This window comes from Nothoprocta perdicaria, unplaced genomic scaffold (genome assembly GCF_003342845.1).
Source record: "Nothoprocta perdicaria isolate Ctin4 unplaced genomic scaffold, notPer1 scaffold_34, whole genome shotgun sequence".
In the NCBI taxonomy this organism is placed as follows: Eukaryota; Metazoa; Chordata; class Aves; order Tinamiformes; family Tinamidae; genus Nothoprocta; species Nothoprocta perdicaria.
Genome location: NW_020455577.1, coordinates 2,616,379 through 2,636,697, shown reverse-complemented (window position 1 = coordinate 2,636,697; position 20,319 = coordinate 2,616,379). Strand labels below are relative to the sequence as shown.

The window sequence follows — 20,319 nt, the reverse complement described above, 5'->3', positions numbered from 1 at the left end:
ACAGTTTTTTAATTATCTGTACATCTCAGTGAAAAAACATCACTCTTTTGTTTTTGAATGGGAATGCTATTATAAGTAGTTTCCACTACCATTTCAGTCTTCTCTTAAACCATCTCCCGACTATATGCAAAGATACAAAATCTCACAAAAAAAAAATTGCTGGTTTTCTAACGAAATGGTTCTCATCAAGCTTCTATTTTCTTTTTATTATTCTTTATACATTTAACTAATTAAACTCATAGGGCACATATATATTTTCAAAGTGAGCTTATTGCTGTGGAAACAATAGGACCTAAGAAGCCTATTATTTGGCTAAATGCTATTTTCACAGAAGYATTATTCAGAGTATAGTGAAGTGTAAGACTCAATGATAAATTTGTATCATGTTGCTGTCAAAACTTTTTCCTTTCTGATGTAAAACCAAAATAATAGAAAAACTTGTTTTTGCAGTTMATATAAAACTGTGATTTTACAGAAGTGAACACTGGGCAAGCACAAGCAATAATCTAAAACAGCAGATGCCCAAAGATAATTAGATTTTGCCTTCTGTACAAGCAAAAGCAAATTGGTATTGATTGCTCTATTACTCCTTAATGATGCTATTTTTTTTTCACTTCAGTAGCAGTGAAAATAATTAAATGAAACAACTGACACTACTTGAAAATGTTACTTCAGACATTTAATCTTGAAATAKTTGATTTTAATTAACTTGKTTTTACAATGAAAAATTAACTATTAAGTAACTGTAAACTTTGATTTTTTTTTAAGTAAGGAGGCGGTGCACAGGCTACACAGTTATATTCATGTTTTGAGAAATTACAGTGGTTTTATTGAAAAAATCACTTAAGGCACAAAAAAAAAAAAAAAAGGCACCGTTTAATATCTGAAATATTTAAGTTTTTAAATCATTGTTGTAAATAGAGATGGCAGATGCTGTGGAATGGGCCAGCCCTGCATTAAAATAAGTGTTTTTTTGAAGCTTTCATTAAAGCAGAAAACAASCAAAGAAAAATTTCTTCATTTTCTGTGTCACATTTTGTCAGGAGGAATTAGTTGTCCTTGGAATGCTAAAAATATGATGGATAGCCCTAGCCATACCCTGATAAACTGCACCCCCCAGCGGATATACTCCCGAGCTGTGGGACTCTGTGGCGTGCACGCTTTTTGGCCCTCAGGAAGGCATGAAAACGACGGGAAAATCACAAGAAAGAATGCGAAGCGCTTTGAAATATTCGAATAAAAGGYGCTGTAAAGGCCAAAAAATGGCATTACTGGGGAAAGTGATAGCTAGAACGTCTTGAGTTATCTGTAATGGAGAGCTGCTTCTAAGACGTTCCCTGAATTAAACCCATCTTTTCTTTGCCCTGCACTGAACGCGCCGCGCAGCGCCCGCCTCGCACGGGCGTCGCGTAACGGTTACAACGGCCGCCGCGTAACGGTTACAACCGCCGYACCCGCCCCCTCGCGCGCCGCGCCGTGCTGCGCATGCTCCGCGGCGCCGCTGCGGGCCCGCAGCGAGGCTGCGCGTGACGCGCGGCGCCGGAACCCGGAAGCGGGCGGCGGCGCTTGGCGGGCGGCGGGAGCGTCGGTGCGTGAGGCCGCGGGGCCGCCCCGGCGGGAGCGGAAAGGAGGGAGGGAGGAGCCGCCGGCGCCGCCATTTTGCGCCGCGGGGCGCGGGGGACGGAGGCCTGGGCGGGGGACGGGTTCGGGGCGCCCTGCCCTGGCCTCGGCTCCGCGCTCCGGCCCGGCCCGGCGGCGCGGACAAAGGGCCGGGGCGGGCGGGGAGCGGCCTCCCAGCGCTGTAAGGGTCGTGCCGGTACCCTGGTGAGCTACAAGCGCCCAGGGTGCACGGCCTGAGGGTGCCACAGCAAAGTAACGTTGSTTCATTGGCTCCAAGTTGTGCTCGAGGGCTCAGCATCGTTTACTGGCCGTCTTTTGCAGGTTGTGACATTAGCCCTGCGCGTCCTCGGGAAAGACCTGGAGCAGAAGGAAGTCGCCACCCGGGTTTCTTCCCCAGGCCCCTATGAAGCGCCAGGTTTTAAGGCTGTGCGTCTGCAATGAAGAAAAGGAGACGGCTCGCGGCAAGTCTAAGTGAGAAGGTTCATCTTGGCCATGAGAAGGACCCTGCGAACCAGATTTTGGTGGTAGGCTGTGAGCAGGGAATTGTGTCTGCGCCTGCAGAAGCGGCCCCGGCCGCTCACCTGGAGTCATCCCCAGAGCTCTCGCCATCCTCAGAACAAAGGAAGCTCCTCAGCTCGCTGCAGTACAACAAAAATCTCCTGAAGTACYTAAATGACGATAGGCAGAAGCATCCGTCGTTTTGCGATTTGCTCATAATTGTAGAAGGCAAAGAATTCAGCGCTCACAAAGTTGTAGTGGCTGTTGGGAGTAGTTATTTTCATGCCTGTTTGAGCAAAAATCCAAGCACTGATGTAGTCACATTGGATCATGTAACTCATTCTGTCTTTCAGCATTTGCTTGAGTTTCTGTACACCTCTGAGTTTTTTGTATATAAAAATGAAATTCCATTAGTGCTGGAAGCAGCAAAATTTTTAGATATCATCGATGCTGTCAAGCTACTAAATAACGAGGATGTTTCTRACATACAGTCTGAAGTGGTAACAGATGCCCCGACGCCAGTAGAAACACTCAGTGAGTTGACAGGTAAACTGTTAAATAGTCACCAGTGCAGTTTTTGTGGACGAAGCTTCTGTTACAAGAAGTCCTTGGAAAATCACTTGACTCGGGCACACAGATCTCTTTCACTGGAAAGAAAACATGGGTTAAAAATGGTTGAGAAGGCTGATTTTTCCACTAGGCGATCTACAAGAAACCGAAAATGTCCAGCTAAGTTCGATAACAGTGACAATGAAAGTGGTGACTTATCTGACAGCAATTTGGAAAAAGTCAGCTCTGACAAGGATACTTCAGATAGAAGCGACTCTGAAGACAGTGAAAGTGAGTGCAATGCTTATGAAGAAGGACAGGAAGAGGAGGCATCAGGTGAAGAAGATTCAGAGACTGAAGAGCAAAGTGAGAAAGAGCAGAATGATACTGAAGAAGGTTCCGAGGCGGTTGATTCGGTGGGAAATATTCCTGAAGGCTTAGCTCCAGTAATTATTCAGACCAGTAGCAAAAAGCTACTGCAGTGTCCCAAGTGTGACAAAAAATTTGATCGAATAGGTAAGAGAATGTTGGACTGATGGCTTTTTATTCTATGGTTGTACTGTTTATCTGGGAAATAAAATGACTATTTTCCCTTTTCTGTGGARTGAAGATTAGATTTTTCTGTTCTTTTTCTCCCTCTAATCCAGTATGATGCCAATTGTTCCATGTCTATAAACTGTTCTATCTTTGATGCTAATCAACATGAATAAATGGACTACTTACACTTGATAAAAATCCAGAGATAATAAGTTTATTACATTTTTATTACTCTAAATTCTGATAATTAGAGTGGTATATGGAAGCAGCCTTGAAAATGGAGGGAAATTAACAAGGTATACAACATGAACTACTTGGAGCCTGAAATTATATCATGTTTTCCTCTAAATTAATTTCAAGAAACTAGGCTTTATTATTACTGTACTAAAGCAGCATTAATGGCAGAGCTTGAAATTCATCTTTTCTAGGTGATGCTCAAGACCTAGTCACTCTGGCTGCTAACTTTATTTTCATGGACTGTGGTTAACACAAAGTAAAATTTTGGCAGCCTAATCTGGTTTATTAGGCTAGTGCTTGTTACAATCAAATCTAGGTGTGGTAGTTGTTTCAAATATCAGAGGAGTCAAAGCTCCAGTCGTGGCTCATCCAAAGCTTGCCCTTTCTCTGTTCCTTTATTAAAGGCCAAATGCACTACTGCATTCTGGAATTGGTATTTTTATTTTCTTTCAGCTGGAATGCTAAGTGTTGAATTATGACGGCTGAAGGTAATGGCTCCATTTAGTTCAGGGAAATTAGAAAAGGAACAGTTCCTCATAGTATTAGGTGYGTTTGTTTTGACTATTTGTTTCATAGATTCATTGTGTCATTCATGATTTGGAAGGCTTTAGGGTTTATAAAAATGGAGTGTGTTTGGGATGTGTGTTAATTTCCGCTAACAGAATAGCTTGCAATTTGTTGTTCAAACAGTGGCTTAATATGAACGTGAAAGTTCTTATTTCCCTGTAGTCAGAAAAAAAAACTTGACTATAACAAATACTTTATATTCATGAATTATTTTATCTTTTCTATACTGCTCTTCATTTTTTAAGCACTTGTCAAGCATTACTTAGTTGAGCTTTACAACAGCCTGGTAAGTGGTGTTATCAGCATTTTACAGATGAGAATACTGAGGTGAAATGAATTGTCCAGATCACTGATTATATAATAGTAACTATTCAACATAAAAMGATGAGAATTACCTGTAATGCCGTATCTTAAAGATAGAAATTTTCCTGAATTTGAGGACTTTGATATTGAAAATCTGCTGTGCTTGTAAAGATTTTGGACTCTAGTTTTGATCTTATACACAGTGCAAGTCCTTTTCCTTTTGCACTTTCATACTTAGTTGTAGCTTTTGTGCACAAAAACAGCAAGAGTGGCCTTAAATAATACTAAAAGTGAACATCATTAGCTTATATTGCTGTAAAACTTTGAGTTGTGTTTTATGCGTTACAACTATGGTGCTTTTTAGTCTGAATGCCTAAAAATATGATGCATATTATACCAGAAAAAAATATTTCAAAAAGGACATCCTACTACAGACTGTACATAAGTAGTTCCACAGTGTAGGACTGAATTCTGTCCTTGGGAAAGGTGATGAGCAGAAGAGAGAATACAAGCAGCGTGAAAGATTTGAGAGAGCAGCACTTCTATTTATGATAATATAGATCCTAATACAGGATAATATAGGTCCTAAATACAGAATACTTGTAAGGTTCTGTATCATTCGCTGAGTCTTGTTATATGAAGAACCTTGCTTTTAATTATTACCTTGCTGTACAAATGTTCCTTGTTCTGAAGTGGTATTTCATAAATCAGTGTAATGAAAAAGTGGTTTAACCTGCTGTACTTAAGGACAGAGCATGCTGGAGGTACAAAGGGCATCAAAACTCTAGTGTATGCCTAACAGTACTGCAGAAATATTTTGGGTTTACTCCTACCTTGAAGATAGGTAAAGTGGAAATTTTTTTAGGAATCTTAAATTGAAGTTTGTAGGAGAACCTGTGCAGTCACTGGGTAGTTCTCATCTGCAAATCAGTAAAACAGTAGAACTCTTCGGATACATGTAGAAGATGCTGTCAAATGYGACCAACATAAGTATGTGAAATGAGCTCCAAACATGCATATTATAGATAAAATGTTATAGTTTGTGCTAATAGAGATTTTTTTTATTATATTTTGTAGGCAAGTATGAGAGCCACACACGTGTACACACGGGTGAGAAGCCTTTTGAGTGTGATATATGCCATCAGCGCTATTCAACCAAGTCCAACTTGACAGTGCACAGAAAGAAACACTCCAGTGATACTGACTTTCATAAAAAGGAGCACAAATGTCCCTACTGCAATAAGCTGCATGCCAGTAAGAAGACTTTAGCAAAACACGTGAAGAGGCAAGTATGGCATTTGTCTCATATGTCTGAAGAAACATTTTCCCATTTCAAAACTGAAGATAAATACATGCCTGTGCACATGCATGCACACACAAAAGCAAACTTTATGGTTAAAAATGAAGCAAAAAGTTTTGAAAATAAAAACTTCTTTTTCAACAGACAAGTATTAGCAGTATTGGCCTACTTACCATGTAAAGGGCATAGAAATGGACTCAGCAATTACAGAGCAGTTCTATCATGGCAATTCTATCATAGTTTTTACATGTCATATTAAACTAATTGTTGGACATAACAGTCTTACCAAGTACCTTTGTTTTCTAATTCAGTGMAAGAATAAAAGAACTTACTTGGTTTTGCATATTGGTGCTTTGAAGGTGGTAATAGCATGTGGATGAGCTATTTTCCCTTCCTTATATTCCTTCWCCCATTAGGTGAACGAATAGTTTATGGCAAGTGTAACTCTAAGGTATTAGTTACATGTTACTCTTCTCTCTTTCCCTTCTAAAGATCCATAAAGCATAATAGTTGAAACATTTCTTACCCATTACTATGTGGAATTCTACGGGGCCTTATAGTTGGCACTGCTCTACAGTTTCTTGTTCTTCAGAATTGAATACTTAATATTCAGTTCTGCTGATCACTTTTTATAAAATACTGACTGTAGAGATAAACATTCAATATTATTTTTGTCTTGGTTACAAATTACTTTGCTTATTTACAAAGAAAGGAATCCAATAACAGTCTGGATTTAATACTTCAATTGGAACTTTTTGATCGAGTGTTTGCAAACAGGTTAGAATATGCTTAACCTAGTCTTCATTTATTGCATTAAAATCATGACAATTTCTTAATTTCCATTCAGCACTGTATTTATGTCTGAACTGTAGCACTTTTTCTTTCTTTCCCCAATCAACTTTATTCCCTTTGTTTAATTGCCAATTAATATGAAAACATTTTTGGTCAATTTCTCAGCTTCTGTGTTTCTTTTAGGTTTCATCCAGAGAATGTACAAGAATTTCTTTCTATCAAGAAGACAAAGAGTGAAGGTTGGAAATGTGATGTAAGTAGTAGTTTTCTAGGACTTTTTGTAGCTAGTAGCTTTTCTATGGCTTTAATTTTCATTTCATTTTCATAAAGTTACTATTTTATTTTGTGACTTTATTTAAGTGAAAACAAGCTGTGTGGTTTTTGCAAAATCTCAGTAAGCTTTGTAAACCATAGCATGAATTTATCCTTTATGCACCGAAATAAAGACTGAACTTTATTCTGTATATACGGCTTGTGGTAGAATAGTAACTACCAAGCTGCATTCAAAAATAGTTTTCATGTAGTATTTTTTCATGTGATCTACTGTTATCTTTATTATAATGTATTTATTTGCAGGCTTGAGTGTTTTGAGTAATTTATCATCAGAGCATTTGCTTTCCTATTAATTATGAACTTTGTACTCTGACCATAAAATACACTTTTTTGGAAGGCATCCTAAATAGTGATGTAAACAGATGTTAATTCTAAGRCATTTAGTCACTTAGCTGCATATATGTGTTAACAGAAGTGAATATCTGCTAAATCTGTATCTACATATGAAATCATACAATCCTTTCCTTCATTATCCCCAGAAGAGGAACATATGAAGTTACATATACACTATTTTTCTTCTTTTCTTTATAAGGAATCAGTATACTTTTCCTGGCCAGACAGATGTTTTATTTATGCTAACTGCTGTACATCTAGAAAGTTGTAGAGCTAGGTGCTATAACATGACACGCTTATTAATCCTRTCTTATTCATAAATGCAGCTTTGTTCATAAATTTTCATGCAAAAATATAGTAGGACAGTGGGAAACTTTCTGTAGGAGTTATTAGTGGTCATTCTGGAGGTGATGCACCAGAGGGTGTTGTCTTGCAGATTAAGTTATTTTATATGAGCATCTTACAGATTTCCTGTGTTTATAACAGTGAACACTTCCAACAGTAAAACACTTTAAAGGAGAGGACTAACATTTTACAGGGTCAATGTTTCCTTCTTGGAAAGCATTTTTACCAGATGAATGGTTCGGTGAACTCTTTGCATGTATTTGTTTTTTTCTCAAGTGGAATTTCTTTAAAATGTGGAATAAAAGCTCCTTATGTGCCTCTAGTAATGTGCACTGGGAATGGATTTAGAAGGAAAATGGACTTGGAAAAAAGCTGTGTAACAGCTTTCTATTGTGGTGCCATAATTTAGTTTCAGCATCCAAAAGTAAGACAAAAGCTGTTTTTTTTCAGTTGGGTTATTTTCTGCTGAGTTACCATGTTGAAACACCCTAGGAAAAGAGTCTGCTGTATGCTAAAGTCACTAGAAAGGCTGACAGTGGAGCATGTGACTGTTTGTAGGAGCAGCTAGTAGCCTGAGGTAGGCCACAGATCTGTATACTGGTTTCTATGAGTAGTTTATTGGGCTATATGTAGGGCAAGTTGGGAGGAAGTGTGCTCTTTGAAAAATACATGTTTTGTTTAATTTTCTATTGTGGCAGACTGCAGATGGACTAAACTTCCAAAGTTTATTAGATGGGTGAAAAAAAAAAATGTTGTAACTGATGCATTTTTGACCCAAGCGTATTATTGTTTTAGATTTGTAAGAAATCTTTCACTCGAAGACCCCATTTAGAAGAACATATGATTCTTCATTCTCAGGATAAACCCTTCAAGTGTACCTACTGTGAAGAGCACTTTAAATCACGATTTGCAAGATTGAAACATCAAGAAAAATTCCATCTCGGTATAGAAACCTCCTTCTGACATGTAAACAATAGATTTAAAATAAAACCCTCATCCACTGTTACATGGCCTGATCAGCCTGGTTTCTATCCTCTCCATGTCTTTTCCAGTTTCCTTAGGGGTGTTGTATTATAATATATAAATGCAAATATATCTATAAATGCAAAGCTTGAAGGGGAACAAGTAATAGGGTTTGTGTTAATACTGTGTATTGTGTAGATTGATTATTGACTGTGGAGTGAGCTTTTCCTGAAGCCTTCCGAAGACCCTTCTCCTACTAAGAAAAACATTTCTGCCATTTGCAAACTCAGTAACAGATGAATGATAGTAATGGAAATCTTCTTTCTGGAATGGTCTGATAAGACTAAATCATTTTTGTCTATTAATGCTAAATTTTTGCTTTTCAATTATGTTCCTTGTCAAAATACTAAGTTTTTGCAATAATCACTCTAGGATAAATTGCAGTCAGTTTAAGTATGCTAACTATACTGTAATGGTTAATGCTTTATTAGATAAAACTCTTGCTGTGTAAATTGATCAGATTTTTCACAAGTCACTCACCTGTGCACGTTCCTTGGTTTAAGTGATAGTTAATATTCTGTGTGTCTGTCCTCTTATAGGGCCTTTTCCCTGTGATATATGTGGCCGTCAGTTTAATGACACAGGAAATCTGAAACGCCACATTGAATGTACTCACGGAGGAAAGAGGAAATGGACGTGTTTCATCTGCGGCAAATCCGTTAGGGAACGGTAAGGAATTCYGTAACTGCTTGAACCTGAGTAAATCGGAGATATACAGGGCATACTTAGAGTCTGAATATATTTTGGATTTGACTTTTTAAGGTAAGTGAGGCCGTTTCAAAGGACTAGGGTATCAGAAAGTAGGGTCAAAACCACAGGTTGCACAGGTTCTGATAACATCTAAATGCATGTTTGATAAATTAACAAAGAGCTGTATTAAGAAAGTTTTCAGGTRAGGTTACTATGTTATGCAAGAACATCTTTCCTTTCTTTGGGAGTTTTCTACCATATGCATTTGGGCAAATATACTGATGAGGACTGGAAGATGAGGAACATTTGCTGAGAATGACTAAGAAGAAACTGAGTTTTTAGAAACACAGTTTGACAGAAGATGGAATAATACTGTAAAATCTTTATCTCTTCTTCACTAAAGGAAAAAAAAWTGGTTATTTTTTGTTAATTTCTAAAAATGAAAGTTCTCAATACTGGATAAAAGGCCTGTTATACTCTTGTCCATGTATATAGTTCTAAATAATAATTAATAGAGGATACAGAATAAACTCTTTAATGCAGTTCAAACTATTAGTAAGTTGGTATGCATAGAAGCTGTAGAAATAACTTTCTCCTTCTTTACCCATGAACTCTTTTTCTATTGTAGTTATGTTGGGGGGGGGGGAAGTGAATTTTAAACAGTTGTTCCCAAGGTTTCAGTGCATGTGTTTTATTCTGCTCTTCATTAAAAATATATTAACTTTCCAATGACTGGCAAAAAAAYCCCTKAAGTGTTATAAAAGAAACCTCTAACCTCTAACAGGTTATGTTTGGTTTGTATTTTCTAGTTGTTTGGTAAATGGAGTATGCAGATGTTAAAATGTACTAATGCGATATTGAAGTAGTAAATGATTAGTCCTTCTATTCTGTGAAGTACATTCTGTACTATAAGGCAAAACATCTGCATGTTTCAAATTTTGCTTAAATTATACAATGCAGGTAAATATTTAAATGTTACTGCTGTCATTAGGAATTGCAAACTTTTCATGGAAAACATGAAAAGTATCTGTGACAAATAATATTTAATAGTGGAATGAAATCAAAGAACTGTCTGTTTTACTTAGTGTATGCAAACATGGGCACACACCAACTCTATAAAGTAAATTTTATTATCTCTTCTTTTTTCACTTGCTTTTTTTATATTTGAAAGGTAATAGTAGAACTAAGCATATATACCCATACATATGTATATATGTGTACATAACTATATGTATTAAATRTTATTATAAAAGATGAACACATAAATATATGATTTTATATTTCAAATGAGCTCTTTGCTAAATTAACTTGAATTAGGATCCATGATCTGGATTCTTTGTATTTTGACTTCAAAGCTGTGGCTTAATATACTTAATATCTACATTAAACTTAATGCCCTTTAGTCACTCTGAAGGGGAAAGTCATTTCAAGTACTTAAGTCACATCAACATTAAGATGACAAATACCTTGAGCTAGCTGAGGGTGTCTATAAATCTTCAATAAATAATAGATATCAGTAGTAACAAGGAGATTATCATGTTAGAAAATACTATCCAAACGATGTTTTCCTCAGTGTGGGTAGTTCAAATCTATGCTTGCACAATTTGCTGCTTTAATTATCTTGTTTCTAGAGCTAGCTTGTTTAGTAAACAACTTGCTGAATGACACTTGCATGTATACATATATATCTGTATAAATTGAACCAGTTATTTGTCTACATTGTGATCCATCAGAYTTAAAAAATTCAGAATGTGAAATTCTCTTTGAAGTGGCAGTGATACTGAGTGCTTACAGTTAAATTTCGCTGCCTTTGTTGCGCAGCACAACTTTGAAAGAACACTTGAGAATTCATAGCGGAGAGAAGCCTCATCTTTGCAGTATTTGCGGGCAGAGTTTTCGTCATGGCAGCTCTTACAGGTACAGATTTTTAGTATATTGAGATGCTGCAGTGTCTTTTATTTTTTAATTTATATGTGCTCTTTATCAAAATATTTTTTAATATGTGTGTTTTATTCTAACCCCAGGAGCGTTAGTAAATGCTTTACAAATGCTTAAATTTTGAAAAGATGGTTGTCTTTTGTGAAAAATGATTTAAATTTTAACACAAGACAGGTTTGTGTTCTCTCTGTAGAAAAAATGCCATGTGAATCTTGTATCAAAGTTTACTTTCTTGTACATCGAAAACTGTTATTMAAGAAGAAGATAAGCCGAGGAATAAAATGTCCTGCTAAATTACTTTCAGATATGAGAGTTTACCTGTGTTTTTTCTTGCTATTTAAGAGCAGTTAAGAATATCTTAATTGAAAGCTATTTCCCAACATTTGTGTGGACTATTGAAGAATGAGATTTGTTGTATCTTGCACTGAAGTTGATTATATGTCTAGATTATGTTTAAAAAAAAATCTCGTGGTTAAATTTATGACCACAGTCATGCTAATTTCAACCAGCGATATAGAAGTGTTTTTCTCTCTGTTTTAATACAGGCTTCATCTAAGAGTGCACCACGATGACAAGAGATACGAATGTGAAGAATGTGGGAAAACTTTTATTCGACACGACCACCTGACAAAACACAAAAAAATACACTCAGGTAGGCATTTTTGAAAATTGTTTCAAAATTGCTATTTTGAAATAAACAAATATATGTGTGATAAGAAAATTATTATTAATAATATACATATTATATTTYGACTATGATAAATGTTCTGTGTTATTTTTAAACTATGCTTAAGTAGGATTAATCTGCTTATATGTTTTGAAGGTATAAAAGCCAAATGTTTCCTCCATGTTAACATACAAAGCTGAGGGACAGTCAAAAACATGTAACAAAAATGTATGACACTCAGTTGTTTTATTATTTAAAAAAAAAAAAAAAGCAAAAGTGAAAAAGGAGGATTTTTATGAGTTTGGATTTCTTTTTTTAATAGCAAGTGTCTGAAACCTATCACAACACAGAAGAAGCTGTCAAAATATCTGTCAGAGTTTGTACACTGATCACTTTAATGTAAGAACATCAAAGGGGTGTTTCTGAAGTTCTGTTTTCAGAGAAGGGTAAAGAGGGGTTTGAAAAAGGGAAGATACTGGGAGTCAATCTTGAGAAAGGCAAGATGRAGATGATCATGTGGAAGAAAGCACCTTAAAAATCTTTATATTGCACTGATAGCAGGAAGGTAAATGCATTTATAGAAAAAGGCAACATCCATTAGGGACTTTTCCTTTTGCAGAACAGGATGCTAAAAGATCCTGTGCTTTGTAGGTGCTAAATTATTTTTTCAAGCATCATGAAAACATGCAAGTGATCAGAGTCTAAACTTCCTGAGCCATTATTTTGAAGGACAGCTTCTTTTTTAGTGTTTGCAATCATGTCTGCTATAAAATAAAGAAATCTTTGAAAACTCAAGTACCAAAAAATCCTCTTTTCTACTCTATTTGCTTTTTCCCTCCTCTAGAAAGTTACATTCTTTGACTGTCCACACGCCTCCTGCTTACATGAGAAGAAACATTCTTCCACTTTGTAGAAGATCTCAAGATGACTAAAAAGAATCAAGATACTTTTAAACAGCAGCATAAAAGGAAAAGGTAAATATGTAAAAACAGGATAATTAAAAAACCTACTTAGATAAAATCTTAAGCTCTAGAAATTAGTGGCTGAAAGTAAGTTGTATGTTTAAATAAGCTTCTGTTTTGGAACCTTTTGGGTTTGAATTTTGAACATACAACATTTCAGGACATAAGAGAATGGTTTCCTAGTAATTCTTTTAAACCTCCTTTTTCTTCTGGTGCAGCGGAAGTTTGGGGAAGTATCCCCCTAACTAATGAGCATGAATTAATATGTAGGGCCTGAGAAAATTTCAGTAATAGCCATAAATAAAGAGTGGTAAAAAATCCTRTTCTGATAGAACTAGCTATACATCCTGATTTTTAATCCTCTGGTAACATGGGATCTTCTGGCATAAATGCTGAAAAAGGTATGGAAGAGCTTGACTGGCTGGACTTTGTTCGTGGACATGGCTATATTGTATGTTCTGCAATTGCAGCTCTTATATGTTTAAAAAGAATGCAAAAATTCTAGAAGATTTAATTAAGTTCTGTTGAATTTTGCCCTTAAAGGTGAAAAAGCACATCAGTGTGAGGAATGTGGAAAGTGTTTTGGTCGTAGAGATCACCTCACTGTTCATTATAAAAGTGTTCATCTAGGAGAAAAAGTTTGGCAGAAGTAAGTATGTGTTTGGTAACTGCATAAGTGCTTTTGCACTGTAACTGAACTTCTGTTAAGACTTACGTGTTCACACAGAATTCTAGTAGGCTGTGTTTGTTGTGCTTTAGTTCTTGGTAGAGATGTCATTATGGTTTGAAATAGATGTCAGAAAATTATCTTCACCATTTAAACAACACTTCCTTGGTAACTTAATTAAGGAAACAGAATTCAATAAGGAATCAAATTTTAGTCCTGTAGAGTCTGTCTTACTCTTGCTTTACATATATGTTTTGCTATAATATTTCTTACTGTTCAGTTAAGACTAATATACCAGCTTTCATTTAGGCTCTGTGAGAACTCTCCCACACTTGCCTATTTTAGAAGTTGGTAGTAGTTTGTTACTTTGAAAGTAGGTCAAAGCTCTGAAGCCATAAGTGTGTTTATAGAGAAATTGCAAATACAGTAGGATTTTTAATTCTTCCAAAAATAAGCCTTTCAGAGATTTTTTCAAATGAAAAATGGGATTTTTTTTTGAAAAATGGAAACCTAGGGGTTTTTTTCAAGTAACATATTTTAAATGCTTTTCTTTGCTAGCATTGCATAACTCACTATAAACTTTTTCTGTGTCAGAAATGTGGTGTATTGTGTATTTTATGTTTGTTTGCTCGTTTTTTTCCTCCTGATAGCAAATAGCCTAAACWGTTGTTAATAATCAACTTGTGGCATAATTTTGCCACAACATGATGATGATAGACTAAAATATTATATCTTATATTTGGAACAGAAAAGATTTTGCTTTGAGTTCAGAGAAGTTTTAGTGCCTTTTTCTCTTTCAATGCTAAGTGCCAGTCTTTTAATGCAACAGAGAATAATAGTGAATATAGAAAAGAACTTAACTGATTTAATTGATAAATGTTTATATGTGTGTGTGTGTGTGTGTGTGTGTATATATATATATATGCTGGTAAATAGGAATGTAGGTGAAGAAATGTGCAAATTTTGAAATTCAGCTATTTTGCAGTTAAGAATTTCTCAAAGTGCTGTTCATAGTGTTAGTATTTTTGTTTAAAAAAGGTAACATGAAATATGTTTTCTCATTTAAAGATACAAAGCAACATTTCATCAATGTGAAGTCTGTAAGAAAGTTTTTAAAGGGAAATCAAGTTTGGAAATGCATTTTAGGACACATTCAGGTAAAAAAAAAAAATGTGTAGGAGCCTATACATCAAAATCAATGGAATTGTTTGAATCATTGTAACTTTTGAGCAGTTGGGGCCAGAGTAGTAGTTTTTGTGGTTGTATGTTGGCCCTGCCTGAATGTAATCTTCTGAATGAATGAAATATTAAGAATCCTCAGCATAGACTTTGTGGTGTGCTCTCTACACCTCTTCATTAATCTGCAGATGCAAATTGCATATGCTTCCAAATTTACCCACACTTTCTAATTAGTTGTGTGGTGCAGGCAATACTAAACTTTAGTTGATGATATAAAATTTTGAAATCCTATTCAGAAACGTTTGTTTTTATGTGTTGTGTTACCTTTCGTGCCTTATGTTTTCAAGAGTTACTATTCTTTTGAAATATGTAAAAAATACAAATAGAGCTAATTGAATATCAGTATCATGCCAGTTTAAAGACCGTTCTTTTTAAATTGGGTTTATATTCTATGTGTACTTGCCAAATATTCCAAGTATTGGGGTAACTGATTTAAGGGAAAGGATATACTAGTGCCATCTTATACAGACTTACAGTGGCACTCTTGATTGCCAAATCGTTGATAAACATATTTTTCCTTTGCAGTGGAGCTGTCTTTATAAAAGGTTTCTATGCTGTAACACATAGAATGTATGTATTTCCATATACATGTGTGAGAGAGTTTTACTCAGCATAACTGTTTACCTTTAATTCTTAATTTTGTTTCTTTCTAGGTGAAAAACCATACAAATGTCAAATCTGTAACCAGTCTTTCAGAATTAAGAAGACATTAACAAAGCACATGGTTATTCATTCAGACGCACGACCTTTTAATTGCCAGCATTGCAATGCAACATTCAAACGAAAAGACAAGCTCAAGTATCATATTGATCACGTGCATGGAACGAAGGCCGCCGAAGAGGCGCTGACATCTTCTTCAGAGGAAAAGTTAGTCTCCCTACCAGTGCAGTACCCGTCTGATGACAAGGTTTACCAAACGGAGGATAAACAGTATGTGGAACAGTCAAAAGCATATCAGACAGAAGCGAAAGGTTTGCTGCAGAATGTACCTCCCGAAGTGTGCGTGCCCGTGACTTTGGTGCCCGTTCAGATGTCTGAGCCGCAAGCGGCTCTGGTGCAGCACGCTGCTCAGCCCCACGCCATGCTCCCTGCCCAGCCCGAGCAGGCAGACTATCAGCGAGCCCCAGATTTATCCTTTCTAGAGAAATACACCCTCACTCCACAGCCTGCAAATATTGTTCATCCTGTAAGGCCTGAGCAGATGTTGGATCCCAGAGACCAGTCATACCTTGGAACTTTACTGGGGCTAGATGCAGCTCCTACTGTGCAAAATATTTCAAACAATGAACATTCATGATCCGACCATAACATTCCGCCTAACTTTGTAAGCCRTTAGCCAACAGGAGGCTGGTATGGCAATCAAGATTTATATTTTATTTGGACTCATGAGTCTTCTGCATAGTTTTGGAAAAACAGGTTTGTTTACATAATATTTGACCATATAGGCACACTTTTATGCATATCAAGAGAGTGTTTGTGTGATTTTAAGAGTTTTTAAAAAGCTTACAGGTGGTCTTTAAAAAAAAAAAAAAGCTCTGAAATACCTTTTAAGGTTAGTTTGCCGAAAAATCTAATTACATATCTGACTATTAATTTAAAATAGTTTGCCTTTCTGCATCTCACCAAGTTAATGCTTTGAGTGTAACAGAAAGCATACTGGAAGAATAAGGGCTAGGTCCAGTTCATTAAAAGTTTCAGTGGGGAGAGGGGGCAGAAATATTTAAAAAATCAATTTGTGTTTTACATATAAATTAAAATATAGTTGTAATTGAACCCTCAAACATCATTAGGGGGTGTAAATTCTGACTGACAATTAAGGCTAGCCACTGGACACCAGAACTAGACTCTTCTAGAAAGTGATTCGGATATTCTCTGAAGTCCCCAAGCAGACTTTACAGCAGAGTGTTGTAAAGATTGCCCAAAGTAAGAAAATCAAGTATAGAGAGATTAGGCTGAATCAGGTCTCTTATTTATTCCTCAGTCTCCAGTGTTAGATACTGAATTATGTGTGAGAATTTAGACATCAGTATTGCYTGATTTTCTAAAGATATATAAATTTTTGTCTTTTTTTTCCTTGCTTCTTTATTCTTCCTTCTAAAGTGTGCCCAACACTATAACTTTGAGAGAAATTATAGTATTTGCAAGGTCATTTTAAGCTGTGAACAGTAATAAAGGATTAGCATGGCTTATCCTTGTCAGAGCATAAATTTTGCTCTAATCCCTCACTGGCATACTCATTTTCAAGATTTGCCATGAAGAAATTTAAAGGCTATTACTTCCAGCACAGCGCTCTGCTTTTATTTAAAAAAAGAATTAATGAATAATTATAAATCTCTTGTTCCTAACAAAATTGTTTTGTTTTTCAGTTTCTTTTGCTATGTTTATGAAACAAAGTCAAACTCTTAAGAGTATTCCGTATTTTTAATTTTACCTTTTTCTTTACTCAAGGTAAGGATTTTTTCAAAAGGAACTGTTTTGTACTAGAAGTTTAGTGTAATTTAACATGAAATCTGGTGTTATTTAAGCCCATCAGATTGTCTATTTTAAGCGTACTCTAAAAATAATGTGCGCTGTGTTGATTTGGTCAAGATTATGCCAAAGAAATTATGGGAAGTCGTGTTTTCCTTGTAATTATTCCTCATAAATGTTACATTCTAAGGCAGAGTTTTCCCCAGTTTCCTCAGAAATCTGCTATTCCTCCTATTTTAAAGAAATTTTATATTAATGGTTTTAAAATGGGAAACTAGAAGTGTGAGTGTTACTGTGAGAAATTTAAATTTATCCAAAGGCCTGGCTATAAATGATATTTGATGAGAAGTTCTTTTATCACCTTAGTTCTACAGCCTCTAAATGACACTGATCATTTTAAATTCTATTTAAGTACTTAAGTGTTAGGTTCTTTTGATGTCCATCTACTTCAGTACCGAGCAAGTTGTAAGAGAGGGGCCAGAGCTGCCTGAATGTTCTTGTTTTGAAGCTTGTACCCTAATGGATTCTTACCTAAACACACCAAAGATTTCTGTTAGCTGTTTAGTAGTGGAAAAGTTATAGGATCTAAGTGTTATCAATATTTAAATAGGACTTATCCAAAGAAGCACAATAGAAGTCCTAAACTTTGAAAGTTAAGTTTTTAAAACAGGACTGCGTATATTTAACTGTTCTATGTTTATATCTCTAAAGCAAAATTTAGAGCTGTGCTCTGGGAATGTTCAGACTGACGTGCTGTAAATKTATCTGGTAAGAAGCTGAGTACTAGCTAATACACAGCAATAATTAGGCCATTGAATGCCACCTTCTGAAAGGACGCTATCAAGTCCTTCCTGCTTGCTAACTCCACCTGCACCTCTTTTTAAAAAAGAAACCACTTCTGTCATCTTTACACTTCGTAGCTATTTCATCTGTAATGTTCCACCTGACAAGCATCATATCCGTACTACTGCATGTGACCATGAAACAAGTGATTTCCAGCATTTACAGTCGTACCATTCAGAACAACTTGACATCAATAGTGTCAGTACAGTTCTCAGTTTAAAAGGCTACTCTTTTTGGTTATTCCACAATAGGATTGTAGGATTTTAACTGCCAACTATAGTTGGCAACTATATATATATATTTTTTTTTCTTTTAAAATACAGTTGGTCTGGAAGGCACTCCAGTTAAAATGGAATCTGGAGCATGTTTACTTGATAATGTCCTTTTAAAGTGTTTCCTGATTGTGCCTTTTATATTTACTCTGAATACTGGCTTTTTCATTAGTTTGGTTGATTATTAAGGTCATTAMAATTAAGGTCAGTATCTTCCGAAGTTCTTCATGGTTTTTGGGTGCCCCAAAAGAAACAGGCTGTAAAAGGGCTTGTTATTCAGAAAAATGAGCACCAACTTTTGTGTTTGGTTAATGAGAATTGCTAGTCATTCCTAGGAAAAAAAAATGACCTACTAGTTCTTTGGCACTCTTTTATTTGCGGACAACCAGACTAGTTAGTGTTTTTACCTGCTGGTCAGGCTGGATCATTGCCAGTTGGCAGTGAAAGAGAATAGGAAAACTTAAGTGCTAGATACATAGTTTTTATTTTTTTAATATCATGAGCTATAAATCTTAATGGCATTATGTCTGAATTCATATATGAGCAAAGTAAATATTCATAGGCTGGTACTTTATTTGGCATGTTCTAGGAGCTTGATGGAAGGCAGTTCCTTGTAAGAAGGCAGGAACTGAAAGACAGGGATCTGAACCTCACAGCTGCATTGGTCAAAACTCCTTAGCTGTCTGGTGTCTCCACTGTAACATGTCTATGTGCTCATAAAACAGTGCATTGCTTGGAGGCAACCCTTAAAATAAACGGTATTTTTTTTTCTGACAGCAGTTTACTGCATTGACCATTAACTGCCAAAGAAGGAAGAAGGAGGTTTATCTTTAAAGAGTGATCAGTGATGCATTGCAAAGCTTCATCTTTTCTGTACCCTGACCTTTGGGGAGAGGAGAAGAGTCTCGGTGCTCTGAGCTCTTGCATGGTTCTGAGAACTTACTGCATTCATTTGCTTTAAACATCCAAATTCTTTCTCTCTCTCTTTTTCTTTCTTCTCTTTAATTTAGTGTTATGTAGCTGTTGTCTGCCCTTATTTCTTTAAATGGATTTTATATTTAGTTTTATTTATTTATATTGGAATTTCCTCCTTGAGCACTGACACTTTTCCGACAGAGGTATGGCTTTCATGGGTTCTTTTTATGCTGAACAGCATCAGTAATTATAAAGGTGATGTATATTTCCATAGATTGTGGTTTCCTTAAAAATATAGCGCTACTTCAGCCTGGATCATAGTTTGTATCATGTTGAAACACAGTGTGATGACAAAGGATTTGTTTATTGGTATCAAAGCAGTAAGGTTTTAACAAAAGCAGAAGAATATCTAGAAGTCTGAAGAAGACTCAAGAGCAATGTGGTACATGCGATCAAACGCTAAGGAATAAAATACTCCTTAAGTTTTTTGTTAAAAGGAGGGAAAACTTCTGTCTAGAAATTCACACAAAGGAGCATGGATGATTTCTGAGAAGGCTGTGGCACATCAGTGGCTGCTTTTTTTTTTTTCATTCAAAATAATAAAAAGATCTGCAATGTTTCTATATTGAAGCATAATGCATAGTGCATTTAGGACTGTGTGTTCTTAAATAGGACTAAAGCTTCAGGGGGATGGGGTATGTATATCTGCAGCGCCTTCTGTTTTTTTTTTTTTAATGCTACCTTGCAGTGTTTTGGTTGTTTCATCATGTGCATTTAAAAAAAAAAAAAAAATCTGAATGTAATGCGAGGCAGAAGCTTTGCTATAAGCCCATGAGGATCTTTTCCCTCATTCMTAAGAAATGTTTTGGTATAAAAGGGCTGGATGTGTTGACAGTAACAGCAGAAAATGGTTTGGAATCCCCCCTTCCCAGCCATTTTTGTTTAAATGTCGATGCTTTTATATGAAAGAATAAGGTGAAAATAAACTCAATATTTTGTCACTGGTATATGAAATGCTGTGTTTTAAATGTGGTCCGTATAGGTTGATATTTTAGATGGCAGTCTCTAAAAGTTGTCTTTTTTTTAGGGGAAATCTGTTTGCTGTAAGGAAAAGATAGGAAGCGTACTGTAAATGTAGAGGTACTCGGTCCTATATGTCATTTTGGTCGTTATGGAAACGTATTGTAAAGTTCTGTTGTCGTAACATGGCTTGCTACCTG

General features: G+C 35.9%; 1 protein-coding gene across 1 annotated transcript; it reads left to right on the top strand.

Annotated features, from left to right (window-relative positions):
* Positions 1-1,903: 1,903 nt before the first annotated feature.
* Positions 1,904-16,896, top strand: ZBTB41 (zinc finger and BTB domain containing 41). Its single transcript, XM_026043842.1, has 10 exons — positions 1,904-3,183; positions 5,389-5,596; positions 6,587-6,656; positions 8,210-8,357; positions 8,977-9,106; positions 10,949-11,044; positions 11,611-11,717; positions 13,238-13,343; positions 14,430-14,518; positions 15,254-16,896. Exons 1-10 carry the CDS (start codon positions 2,058-2,060, stop codon positions 15,895-15,897), a joined length of 2,724 nt encoding a protein of 907 aa, XP_025899627.1. The 5' UTR covers positions 1,904-2,057; the 3' UTR covers positions 15,898-16,896.
* Positions 16,897-20,319: the final 3,423 nt, after the last annotated feature.